General features: G+C 47.0%; 1 protein-coding gene across 1 annotated transcript in view; it reads left to right on the plus strand.

Annotated features, from left to right (window-relative positions):
- The window catches only part of LOC141129484 (hepatic and glial cell adhesion molecule-like), an 81,365-nt gene extending 73,496 nt beyond the window's left edge, over nucleotides 1-7,869 (plus strand). Inside the window, exon 4 of the mRNA XM_073617541.1 lies at nucleotides 7,413-7,869. Within this exon, the coding sequence (XP_073473642.1) occupies nucleotides 7,413-7,618 (206 nt within the window). The 3' untranslated portion in view covers nucleotides 7,619-7,869. The remainder of the gene's footprint in view (nucleotides 1-7,412) is intronic.
- Nucleotides 7,870-13,071: the final 5,202 nt, after the last annotated feature.

Here is a 13,071-nt window from a genome sequence, read left to right on the forward strand (position 1 = left end):
TATGAATAACGCACAGAGACTGCAGCGCCCTGCACATGCGGAGCTTTGGGGTGTGATGCAGTCAGTGTGCTGCCCTTAGGCTGGCCCCTGGAGGGCATCCTGCCTCGTTGTTGACGTGCCTCCTCCTCCTCCTCCTCCTCCTCTCTCCTATCAGGCACCCACGTTGAGTCAGTGACCTCATCATCCCCTCCCTCCTCATCACTGGAGCAAACCTGGCAGTATGCTGCAGCAGGGGGAGCATGACCGGCCAGATTGCTCTCCTTGGGCACCCCCTCTGTCCGTGCTCACGTTACTGCCTTCATCTAGCTCAGTATCATCATCAGAGCCTTCCAAACGCTGGGCATCCTCCTGGAGCATGTACCCAACACTGTGGTCAAACAGTTCGAGGGACTCCTCAGGAGGACATGGTGGGGCTAGGGAAGGAGTCACTGATGACATTGAGCCGAGGGAAGAAGCCACGTTGGCAGCTGCTTTGCCAGACAAAGTACCCTGAGCATGGGTGAGAGAGGATGAGGAGGATGAGGACGGCTTGGTCATCCACTCGATCAAGTCTTCCGCATGTTGCAGCTCAACACGGCCAGCTGCCGAAAAAAAGGCCAAGCGTGTCCCATGTCCACGTGCTGATGATTATGCACCATCTCCATGACCAGCACTATTGCCTCTAGACACAGAGCCTGCTTGCCCTCTTTTATTGGCTTGTGACTGTCTGCCTCTCCTTGTTGGCCTTCCAGACATACTAATGGCCTGTAGCTGCACTAAGCTGGGATATATATATATATATATATATATATATATATATATATATATATATATACATGTGTACTGATACTGCAGCTAACAAAATCAACTGCCTGCCTGTAATAAGAGAACACCACCAACCTTCTACAGGTAGCTTTAGGTGAACACTGTGCAGAGCTCACAAAAAAAACTAACTTGTAGCTTATTTAGCTGCCTGCGGTAGTGATAGGATCAGGAAAACACCACCAACCTTCTACAGGTAGCTTTAGGTGAACACTGTGCAGAGCTCGCCAAAAAATAACTTGTAGCTTATTTAGCTGCCTGCGGTAGTGATAGGATCAGGAAAACACCACCAACCTTCTACAGGTAGCTTTAGTTGAACACTGTGCAGAGCTCGCAAAAAAATAACTTGTAGGTTTAGCTGAACACTGTGAGGAGGACGCACTACACTAATTTGTAGCTTTAGCTGAACACTGTGCAGAGGTCGCACTACACTAACTTGTAGTTTTAGCTGAACACTGTTAGGCTGCACTACACTAACTTGTAGCTTTAGCTGAACACTGTGCAGAGGTCGCACTACACTAACTTGTAGTTTTAGCTGAACACTGTGAGGAGGAAGCACTAAACTAACTTGTAGCTTTAGCTGAACACTGTGCAGAGATCACACTAAACTAACTTGTAGCTTTAGCTGAACACTGTGAGGAGGACGCACTACCCTAACTTGTAGCTTTATCTGAACACTGTGCACTACACTAACTTGTAGTTTTAGCTGAACACTGTGAGGAGGAAGCACTACACTAACTTGTAGCTTTAGCTGAACACGGTGCAGAGATCACACTAAACTAACTTGTAGCTTTAGCTGAACACTGTGAGGAGGACGCACTACCCTAACTTGTAGCTTTAGCTGAACACTGTGCACTACACTAACTTGTAGTTTTAGCTGAACACTGTGAAGAGGTCACACTAAACTAACTTGTAGCTTTAACTGAACACTGTGAGGAGGACGCACTGCACTAACTAAATAGTCTAGCTGCCTGACTGTGGTACCAATAGGATCAAAAAAACACCAGCAATTTTCTTCAGGTAGCTGTAAATACTATAACAAGACAAGCCTGCCTGTCAGTAGGAAGATAACAGGAACGGATCTAGCTAAACTGAATACAGTGTATATATATATATATATATATATATATATATATATATCACCTGGGATGCATATATATACACAATACACTGTAAGTGCAGCCAACTCACTGGCTGTCCTGCCTAATCTAGCTAACTCAAATGAAATGACACTGTCTCTCTGTCTCTCTCTAAGCACACTGGAACACACTACACAGGGCCGCCACGCAGGTGGCTTTATATAGTGCGGGGCGTGTTCTAAACCCCCTGGGCCATAATTGGCCAATGCCACCCTGGCTTTGGCCAATAACAGCTGTCTCTACCAACAGCGCTGTGATTAGCCAAGCATGCGGGTCATAGTGCATGCTTGGCCAACCATCAGCCAGCAATGCACTGCGATGCCCCAGTGAATTATGGGCCGTGACGCGCCACACGAATTTTGCGCGAATGGCCCATATCGTTCGCTATTCGACGAACGATCGAACAGCCGATGTTCGAGTCGAACATGGGTTTGACTCGAACATGAAGCTCATCCCTACTCAAGAGTTATTCTTCTTGATTTATTCTGTGATATTTGGTGGTTCTTTGTGGGTGAGTGTAGAATAGTGATGTTACCCTCAAATTTTTGGGAATTACATTTTGATTTCTGATGTTGGTACACATATCACAGTTTTGGGGCTCAAATTATGATTATTTGGAAATAATAAAAAACACACAAAATTGTGACTCATTTTAAATTTTCATCAGAAATGGTATTGTTTGGTGAGGAGGAGATACAACCCCTCCTCACCACCTCTGAAATTCTCTCTGCATGTGCGGGAGTGACATCATTGCGGCTCTGGCCACTCATACAACTGGAGCCCGTGAACCTGGAAAGAAGACCGGGGAAGATGTACGCCCTGACAGAGGGCTTCGCTGTAAGGTGAGTATTTCATAATGTGCCAGTATGTGATGCATACTAGCATATTATGCAATTGCCTTACAGAGGAAAGTTTTTCTTTTTTTTTCTTTTCACTGCTGCGGTTTACAACTGCTTTAAGTTGGTACATGTGCATGGGTTTTTCTATTCAGATCACTAGCTGACGGGTTCTTGCATCTACATAAGTGATATGGATGCAGGAATCCCCCCTTGCTGGGACATCTTATTCTGACAGCGGGGACTCTCCACAGGCAGAATACACTGATTAGTGCTGCAGCTGATTGGCTGCAAGAACAAGGTTTTCAGTAGTCCTGTCTAAGAGAAGCTGATCGAATGATTGGCTTCTGTCTTACAGGGAAGGCTACACATAGATTGAAATGTATCCAGACCCTGGTGAACTGGACAAATCTCAATCTATGTGTACTCAGCTTTACCTTTTTTCTTGCCCCACTCCCTCCACTGCTGTGACTGTCCCCCTTAGCTTCTATGTAAGTTATTGGCTGTGGTCGCACTCCAGCATCTCCATCATACCATACAGGGTTAATGTCTCTGTATGGTAGTTGAGTGAATAAAGAGAGCTTGGATTCAGGCAAGTGAAAGAGTATATCCCCCCCACACACACACACACAAGGATGGACTTTTTTTAAAAGAAAAGTTTTATTAATGATCTAAGCATATACAGAATCCGTTTGTTAACCAGCGAGGTGTGTGATACATCAAACCAGCAGGTATACAGACAGTTCTATGCACATAGCTGGTCAAAACAAAAAGAAGCATGGCATAGCATAGGAGGTAAATGTCAAAGTACACTAATGCCGTGTACACAAGATCGGAATTCCCGTCAGAAAAATCTTGGATGTTTTTTCCGATGGAATTCCGCTCAAGCTTGCCTTGCATACACACGGTCACACAAAAGTTCTCTGCACTTTCGACCGTCAAGAACGCGGTGATGTACAACACTACGACGAGCGGAGAAAATGAAGTTCAATGCTTCCGAGCATGCATCAAATTGTTTCCGAGCATGCGTGATTTTTTGCACGTCCGAATTGCATACAGACGAACACATTTTCGGGTAGGAACTTTTCCAGACCGAAAAATAGAGAACCTGCCCTCAATCTTTTGCTGGCTGGAATTCCGCCAGAAAAAGTCCGATGGAGCATACACACGGTCGCATTTTCCGACAAAAAGCTCTCATCGGAGTTTTGCTGGCGGCATTTCCGATCGTGTGTACGCGGCATTAGTCAGGAAACTACAGGAAAAAATAAAAAAGTCCATCCTTTTTAATTTTACGGATTATATTAACCCTTCGCTTAATGCCCTATAGACAATTATAGGGCATTAAGCGAAGGGTTAATATAATCTGTAAAATTAAAAAGGATGGACTTTTTTATTTTTTCCTGAAGTTGGGATGTATTATGGAATTCCATTCCTTGATGTTAATGCCCACATTTTTTTTTTCTAGGTTCAGAATTACTGGGACTTCTGAAGTGCTGCATAGATGTATTTAACTTACACATTATATCTTATAAAAAAAATAATGATTTTAATAAGATATATTGTGTATGTTGAATACATCTATGTAGAAGTCCCAGTAATTCCTAACATGTTCAAGAATTACACTATGCTGAGCTGTAAATCTGTCCTGCACCTTGCAGGGAAGGTTTACTGAAAGAAAAGTGACAAAGGCAGAGAAGGTCGGGACTCACATGTGGAGAAGATGCAGGCTGCCATAATTGCTCTCAGATCTTCAGTCTGCCACAGGGAGAGCTGTGCTGGGCAGGAAGCAGTGCTCCGGGGAGTGTGGGCAGGAAGCAGTGCTCCGGGGTGTGCTGGGCAGGAAGCAGTGCTCTGGGGTGTGCTGGGCAGGAAGCAGTGCTCCGGGGTGTGCTGGGCAGGAAGCAGTGCTCCGGGGTGTGCTGGGCAGGAAGCAGTGCTCCGGGGTGTGCTGGGCAGAAAGCAGTGCTCCGGGGTGTGCTGGGCAGGAAGCAGTGCTCTGGGGTGTGCTGGGCAGGAAGCAGTGCTCCATGGTGTGCTGGGCAGGAAGAAGTGCTTTGGGGTGTGCTGGGCAGGAAGCAGTGCTCTGGGAAGTGCTGGGCAAGAAGCAGTGCTTCAGGGCGTGCTGGGCAGGAAGCAGTGCTCCGGGGTGTGCTGGGCAGGAAGCAGTGCTCCGGGGTGTGCTGGGCAGGAAGCAGTGCTCCGGGGTGTGCTGGGCAGGAAGCAGTGCTCCGGGGTGTGCTGGGCAGGAAGCAGTGCTCCGGGGTGTGCTGGGCAGGAAGCAGTGCTCCGGGGTGTGCTGGGCAGGAAGCAGTGCTCTGGGGTGTGCTGGGCAGGAAACAGTGCTCCATGGTGTGCTGGGCAGGAAGAAGTGCTTTGGGGTGTGCTGGGCAGGAAGCAGTGCTTCGGGGCGTGCTGGGCAGGAAGCAGTGCTCCGGGGTGTGCTGGGCAGGAAGCAGTGCTCCGGGGTGTGCTGGGCAGGAAGCAGTGCTCCGGGGTGTGCTGGGCAGGAAGCAGTGCTCCGGGGTGTGCTGGGCAGGAAGCAGTGCTCCGGGGTGTGCTGGGCAGGAAGCAGTGCTCTGGGGTGTGCTGGGCAGGAAGCAGTGCTCTGGGGTGTGCTGGGCAGGAAGCAGTGCTCCGGGGTGTGCTGGGCAGGAAGCAGTGCTCTGGGGTGTGCTGGGCAGGAAGCAGTGCTCCGGGGCGTGCTGGGCAGGAAGCAGTGCTCCGGGGCGTGCTGGGCAGGAAGCAGTGCTCCGGGGTGTGTTGGGCAGGAAGCAGTGGTCCGGGGTGACTGCACTGTGATGATCTCTTCCTGCTCTGCCCACATCTACTGGAGCTGTGAGTGTGAAAGCCAGAAAAATGAGTACCCAGGAAAGAGACAGTTTTCCCGTTGTAAAATCTTTTTGTGGCAGCAGGAAGCATAGGATGGTGGGTTCTGGTAACCACTAACTCCTGTGAGGACTGCAGCCACCAGCTGTGGAGTAAGCAGGCAGGAATTATCTGATGCTGCCTCTAAAGTCCTGTCTCTGCATCCCTGATAGCAGGTGGTGGAGTGATATTCAGCTGTTAGAGATTCTGTAGCCGGGACTACAGAGACAGTATCGGAAAATGCGGCTGCCTGGTTGCTCACTCTGCGGCCAGTGGCTGCAGTTCTGACAGGAATTTTACATTAAACTGATAAATAGTCACACTGGCAGCGCTATTAGTTAGCAGGGGTGCCAAACTGAAGTTGTCACACATTGTGACAGTGAGAAAATCCTGGGGTGTGCCTGGGCATTAGGGTGTGCCCAGGCACACCTGGCACACCCCCTACGCATGCCTATGATGTGTGTGTATATATATATATATATATATATATATATATATATATATATATATATATATATATATATATATATATATATACATATACTCTGCATCCAGTGTAGCCTATATCTACAGTTCATTCCGTAGTGTACTATTTCTAATATACTTCTGTTGGTGTACATTATAAATAGTACACCTCGGAGATATATATATATATATATATATATATATATATATATATATATATATATATATATATATATATATATATATATATATATATTAGAATGACTGTATACAGTATATATCAAATACACTGCCACTAACTGAATAACCTGCCTGATTAATCTAAATCAACCAATCCCTCCGGCAGCCTTATATAGTGTGGGGCATGGACGGAGCGATCACGTGGTAAAAGGCCACTGTCATTGGCCCTTTACCTCGTTTCGTGACGTGCCGGGTCTGGAGGACCTGACGGTCATGGACATTCCCGGATGTAGCGCTGTAGCTGTCTTTCGGCTATGGCCCAGTCAGCATGTGGTTAAAATGTTTATATTGAGAATATTTTATAGCAGAAAGTAAAAATATTGTTGTTTTTTTTTTTTTAATAATCGCACTTTTTTTGTTTATAGTGCAAAAAATAAAAACCACAGAGGTGATTAAATGCCACCAAAAGAAAGCTCTATTTATGGGAAAAAAAATGACGTCAATTTTATTTGGATCATCGCATGACCGCGCAATTGTCAGTTCTCAAAAAATGGCCTGGTCAGGAAGGAGGTAAAACCTTCCGGAGCTGAAGGGGTTAAGAAATACCTTGATTAACAGTGCTCTGGCTTATCGCTGATAACATCAGTTTATTAACCCTGTAAGACATGTTCATTATTGTCTGTGGAGATGCGGTCCTGAGGTTATATGGTTTGGGAGGGGAGGGGGTCATTGGCTGGCTATTTGGATGTAAATCTGCTCTGTGTCTTCACTAAAAACTCTCACTGTTATCTTGTGAATTTTACATCAACAAGAAGGCCATCCTGGGTTTGCCTATATGGTTTTTGGTGAGGTGATGTGATGGCTGATGACTCTCTCACATGGTCATGTCCTCACCCAGCCCGCTGTCATTGTGTGATGATAATCTGATATTCTATTCTCCATGTTTACTGGATGAGTTATTAAATGGCCGGCTATGTCCTTATCAAGACAACCAGAATCTCTGCCCTGTTACCGGTGTGACTGTCCTCATATTATGACACGGTTGTACTCAAGATCTGACTGGGTTTGATATATAATATTATTATTCTGTACAACTCTCTCATTGTACCCCATTATCTCCATTTAGAAAGAAGTTGGCCTGGGATGTTGTCAGATTGGAGTCACTTCCTGTCATCCGGTGCGGTCTTTGTCCTCTACACCGGGCTCCTCATCTTTATGGTCAATGACCTGAGGAAGATGAAGAATGAGAAGAATCGGTGTGAGAGGGGAACAATGAGAAGGGATCAGGTGGAGATGGAAATGGAACCAACTTACTTTGATGATGGCTACTGAAACATCTACTGTGCTGGATTTGTAGATTTGCAAGGCTTTGCCCTCATATTGTGAGAGACATTTATCTGCCATTTTGTATATATTTTATGTAGTTTCCAGCTGCTTAGCCTTTTCTCAGCACACATTGATAATTTCTCTTTAAAAAAAACTCATTACAACTGTGTGAACTGGCAGTAACTTAAGAAACTAATGACCCTTTTACCTTCTTTGGATATTAGTGAAAGCCACAAAATAATATCTACTTATGCTAATGTTCCTGAAATGTTCCTTAAGAGAAATGGTTAACTGCTTAGCTTCTGGACTGAAAATCTCCCTCCATCCTTCCCCCGCCGGCTCTGACACTGAGAGCCGAGCAATCTAATACCACAGATCACTTGGTTCTCACAGCTCCCCAAGCATGTAGCCTGGCTATTCAGGAGAGGGGAATACGAGAGTCCCTCCTGCTTCACCATACCAGGCCACATGCTATCAACATTGTGGGGTGTCTTGCTAGGTGGGACCAACTCCCTGGCAAAGCACTTGGTCCCCATGTACGAGGTGGTATCAAAAAGTTTGGAGATTAGCTCTGTTTAAGCACTTTATTTATCTATGTTTACACACTATCACCTTCAAAATAGTCCCCTTGCACAGCAATACAGGGCTCCCAGTGTTCCTTCCACTTCTGGAATGTGTCCTGGAAGTCTTCTTTTCAAAGTGCCAAGCACCTTCTGGCTCTCTCCACAATGGTGTTAGAATGGCAACCTTTGAGCTGAATCTTAAACTTCTTGCAACATCACTGTAAACTTACTGAATCATGTCAAACGTCTCTAAGGAAAATTTGCCCAGTTTCACACAGAATTATCATTTGCTCTTTGTTCTAACTTGCTGTTCATGATAAAATAGCAGAAGTGGTAACGAACCAGAATAGCACCAGTTGCACAGGATGATGTCTTTTGGCACCCTGACTTATGAAGTTTGGTGTTTCCAGCCTTGTGCACCCTCTAATACTAGAGGTGTACATAGTTTTTAGAGTAGGTAAATTTGGCTTGGCTGACAGCCATGCCTGGGTTGAATCTGGGTCGGGTTGAGTAACTCGGAAAGGCTGGATGACTCATCAAGCAGCACCTCTGGCAACTCCCCCTGCTCTCTGGAACATTGGAGAAGCTTCCAGAAGTAGGGTGGAGTTTAGGAGGAGCTGCTTGGGGTATTGATGAGGGCCCCGGCCAATCCCCAGTAAGTGGGCTGGCAAGGGGTGGGTATCTCCATAAATACTCATGGGTCAGTCAAGCAAGGGGTAGTTGTCGGGTGGAAGATGGAGAATCAGTGCTGGGAGGCTGACGGTGGCCCATGAGGGTGCCCCCTAGTTTGGGGGGTGACCTCAGGCCTGAGGCTCGGGTGCTGGAGGGATCCTCTACAACACACGGACGAATCCTCACCTGGATGCACAAGAGAAAGTGTGAGGACAGTAGGAGATAGCCAGCATGTCCAGAAGTTCTCCAGGAGAAGTCAGTCGAGTGGGCTGGTAAATGTGCAGTCTGTGAAAAGTAGCCAGCAGGGTTAGTGAAGGGGGCAGCTGCAGCCAGAAGAGGTGGTTCTGGAATCAGTAGCCAGGAGAATGTAGCTGGACACCAAACTTTCTCTACACACCAAAGGGGCCCGGGGTCTTTACCTGTAAAGGGTCTTTGCTAAATCTGACTAAGTGCTTTTCGTCAGATCCTCAAACATCTTATTCTGTGATCTGCAAGAAAGTTTGTGCAGGAGAGAGGAAAGGAGTGTATATACAGTAGACTGGATATAGGGGAGTTTGTTCCTGAAGAGTTTCTGAAGTCAAGTGAGCATCCCGTAATATCCCTATCCCCACCCAAATTTTATCCCCTCAATAAAACATAAAAAAGCAAGCACTGGACTGTTCCTTGACTCTGGGATACTGTGGTATCACTTACCTGGTAGCAGAGCCCGAGTCGCACAAGTGCCAGAAAGTCTTGCAAGCAGCAGGTCTTATGTCCTTGCTGGGCTGGTGAAGTCGTCAGATGGCTTCAGCAGGTAGACAGGTAGGTAGTAGGGATGGGCTTTCTGTTCAGGTCGAACATAAGTTTGACTCGAACATTGGCTGTTCGCCCGTTCGCCGAACAGCGAACAATTTGGGGTGTTCGCGGCAAATTCGAAAGCCGCGGAACACCATTTAAAAGTCTATGGGAGAGATCAAAAATGCTCATTTTAAAGGCTTATATGCATGGTATTGTCATAAAAAGTGTTTGGGGACCCAGGTCCTGCCCCAGGGGAGGACGAGAGAGCTTCCCCTCTCCTGAACTGTACCAGGCCACATGCCCTCAACATTGGGAGGGAGCTTTGGGGTAGCCCCCCAAAGCACCTTGTCCCCATGTTGATGGGGAGAAGGGCCTCACCCCCACAACCCTTGCCCGGTTTTTGTGGGGGTCTGCGGGCGGGGGGCTTATCGGAATATGGAAGCCCCCTTTAACAAGGGGACCCCAGATCCCACCCCCCCATGTGTGAATTGGTAATGGGGTACCAATGTACCCCTACCATTTCACAAAAAAAGTGTCAAAAAGGTTAAAAAACACAAGAGACAGTTCTTGACAAGTCCTTTATTAATTTCTTCTCCTTCCATCTTCTTTCTTCTGGTCTTTCTTCTGTGTTCTTCTTCTTCCTCCATCTTCTTCTGCTCCATCTTCTTCTTCCTCCGCTCTTCTCATCCCACATCTTCCCTTCGGCTTCTTCCCCGATCCGTCAGCATTATCCGCCTCAGTGGGAGTCTTCTGCCGCGTGACGCTTTGGTTCTTCTGACACTTCTTATATAACGGAGGGCGGGGCCACCCGGTGACCCCACCCTCCTCTGATGCACAGGGACTTCACGGGGACTTCCCTCTGGCTTTTCCCATGTTGTCAGAGGGGGGCGGTGTCACCCGTTTATGTCACCGGGTGGCCCCGCCTTGCGTTATATAAGAAGTGTCAGAAGAACCGAAGCGTTACACGGCGGAAGACTCCCACTGAGGCGGATTGTGTGGACGGAGCAGAGAAGAAGCCGGAGGAAGATGCGGGATGAGAAGAGCAGAGGAAGAAGAAGATGGAGAAGAAGAAGATGAAGGAAGAAGAAGAACAAAGAAAGACCAGAAGAAAGAAGATGGAAGAAGAAGGAATTAATAAAGGACTTCTCAAAAACAGTCTCTTGTGTTTTTTAACCTGTTTGACACTTTTTTTGTGAAATGGTAGGGGTACATTTGTACCCCATTACCAATTCACACAGGGGGGGCGGGATCTGGAGGTCCCTTTGTTAAAGGGGCTTTCAGATTCGGATGAGCCCCCCGCCCGCAGACCCCCACAACCACCGGGCAAGGGTTGTGGGGATGAGGCTCTTCTCCCCATCAACATGGGGACAAGGTGCTTTGGGGGGCTACCCCAAAGCACTCTTACAATGTTGAGGGCATGTGGCCTGGTACGGTTCAGGGGGGGGCTCTCTTGTCCCCCCCTCTTTTCCTGCAGCCTGCCAGGTTGCATGCTCGGATAAAGGTCTGGTATGGATTTTTGGGGGGGACCCCGCGCCATTTAAAAAAAAAAATGGCGTGGGGATCCCCTTAAAATCATGCCAGACCTGAAGCGTCTGGTATGGATTTTTAGGGGGACCCCCACACCATTTTTTTTTTAATTTTGGCGTAGGGTTCCCCTTAATATCCATATCAGACCTGAAGGGCCTGGTGTGGAATTTAGGGCGATCCCCACACATTTTTTTAAAATTTTGATTCGGGGTTCCCCGTGGGGAAATTCCATGCCATTTTTATCAATGAACTTTTATGTGTATTGCCGGACTGACAATCCGTTATAGCCAGTGCTAGCGATAATAGTTGTACATGACTTTTTTTCCTTTAGAAATGTCATTTTGCTGTCAGACTGTTCTAAACACGGGAAACATGCGCCCCTTTACAGGCATACTATAGACACCCCCCAGGTACGAAATTTAAAGGAATATTACACTTCTATTGTTTCACTTTAAGCATTATTAAAATCACTGCTCCCGAAAAAATGTCCATTTTTAAAACTTTTTTTTGCATTGATCCATGTCCCCTGGGGCAGGACCCAGGTCCCCAAACACTTTTTATGACAATACCATGCATATAAGCCTTTAAAATGAGCACTTTTGATTATTCATGTTCGTGTCCCATAGACTTTAATGGTGTTCGCGTGTTCGAACAAATTTTTTGCCTGTTCGCATGTTCTGGATGTGAACCGAACCGGGGGTGTTCGGCTCATCCCTAGTAGGCAGCTGGTGCAGGTGACAGCAGACAGGATGGCAAAATCAGGCAGGCTGGGTCATACACAGGCTTGGAGAATCGGGTACAGGACACAGTCAGGAGGCAAGCTGGGTCTGGAATTGAATCAGTGGAACAGGAGCCAAAGGAGCTGATAAAAGAATGGTCACTGGATAAGCCAAGGTCAGTGCAAGTGGCGTTAAGGGAATGGTCAAGACAAGCCGGGTAGATAACTGGAAGCAGGATACAGGTTCACAGAATGGCAGATACACAGAAGGCTGAAGACAAGGCAGCACTGGATCTGAGCACTGGCTGGGTTTAAGTAGTCTGTTGGGCGCCAGCATCAGCCAGAGGTGCGCACAAGCGTCGGCGCGCACTGGGATGTTGCGAAGACTTGTGTTTGCGCACGAGTTTGCGCAAGGGCATATCTATTAGCCAATGGTCAATTCTTGCACAAAAGGGAATCAGTGTTAGCTTGTGACCAGGAGTTCTTCTAGAGGGATTATTCAGTCTGCTGGCATGTGTATCCTGACAGATACATCATATTTACAATCTATCTGTGCAAAGATTATAAGACTTTCTGTTTGGATTGTAAGCGATTTTTGTTAAGCATATTACATGTAATAGTTCCAACTCATTTCCATATAATTTGGAAGCTTATTCATCCAAACAACATGACTAGAGGAGTCCCTGCTGGGGACCTTCTCATCTGACACATTTTGTGCACAGGTTGAGATTACTCAGAGGCCTTTTTCAGCATAATGAATACACTCCAATGTTCATTAAAATCTGTCTGGTGGCCTTGTCACGGTCTAGAGTTAGGCTCCAGTAGCTATAGCATTCAGTGGCAACTGATGCTGTATATTTGGGGGGGCACGGCAAACAAGACATCTCAATACCACCCCCCCCAATCAGCTGGTCGCTCGTCCCCCCATCTGCCCTGCACTTACCCCATCTCCTCCTTCTCGGCAGTGTCTTCCTCCTCCTTGGCTTCACCCCTGGGTCTCTGGTTTCATGGGGCTTCCTCCTCAGCGGCCAATATGATCACTTCTCCTCTTGGCCAATTGGGTCTTACGACTCGCTTCCTGATTGATCTGGACTCAGGAGAAGAAGCAGGAAAACAATGGTGAATATTAATTTGCTATTGTCACACAACTGGGTGGGCTCAGGGTGCAGTGCTCTGTGCTCCGAGTCCACCCTTTTTTGAAG

This window comes from Aquarana catesbeiana, linkage group LG02 (assembly GCF_042186555.1).
Source record: "Aquarana catesbeiana isolate 2022-GZ linkage group LG02, ASM4218655v1, whole genome shotgun sequence".
NCBI lineage: Eukaryota > Metazoa > Chordata > Amphibia > Anura > Ranidae > Aquarana > Aquarana catesbeiana.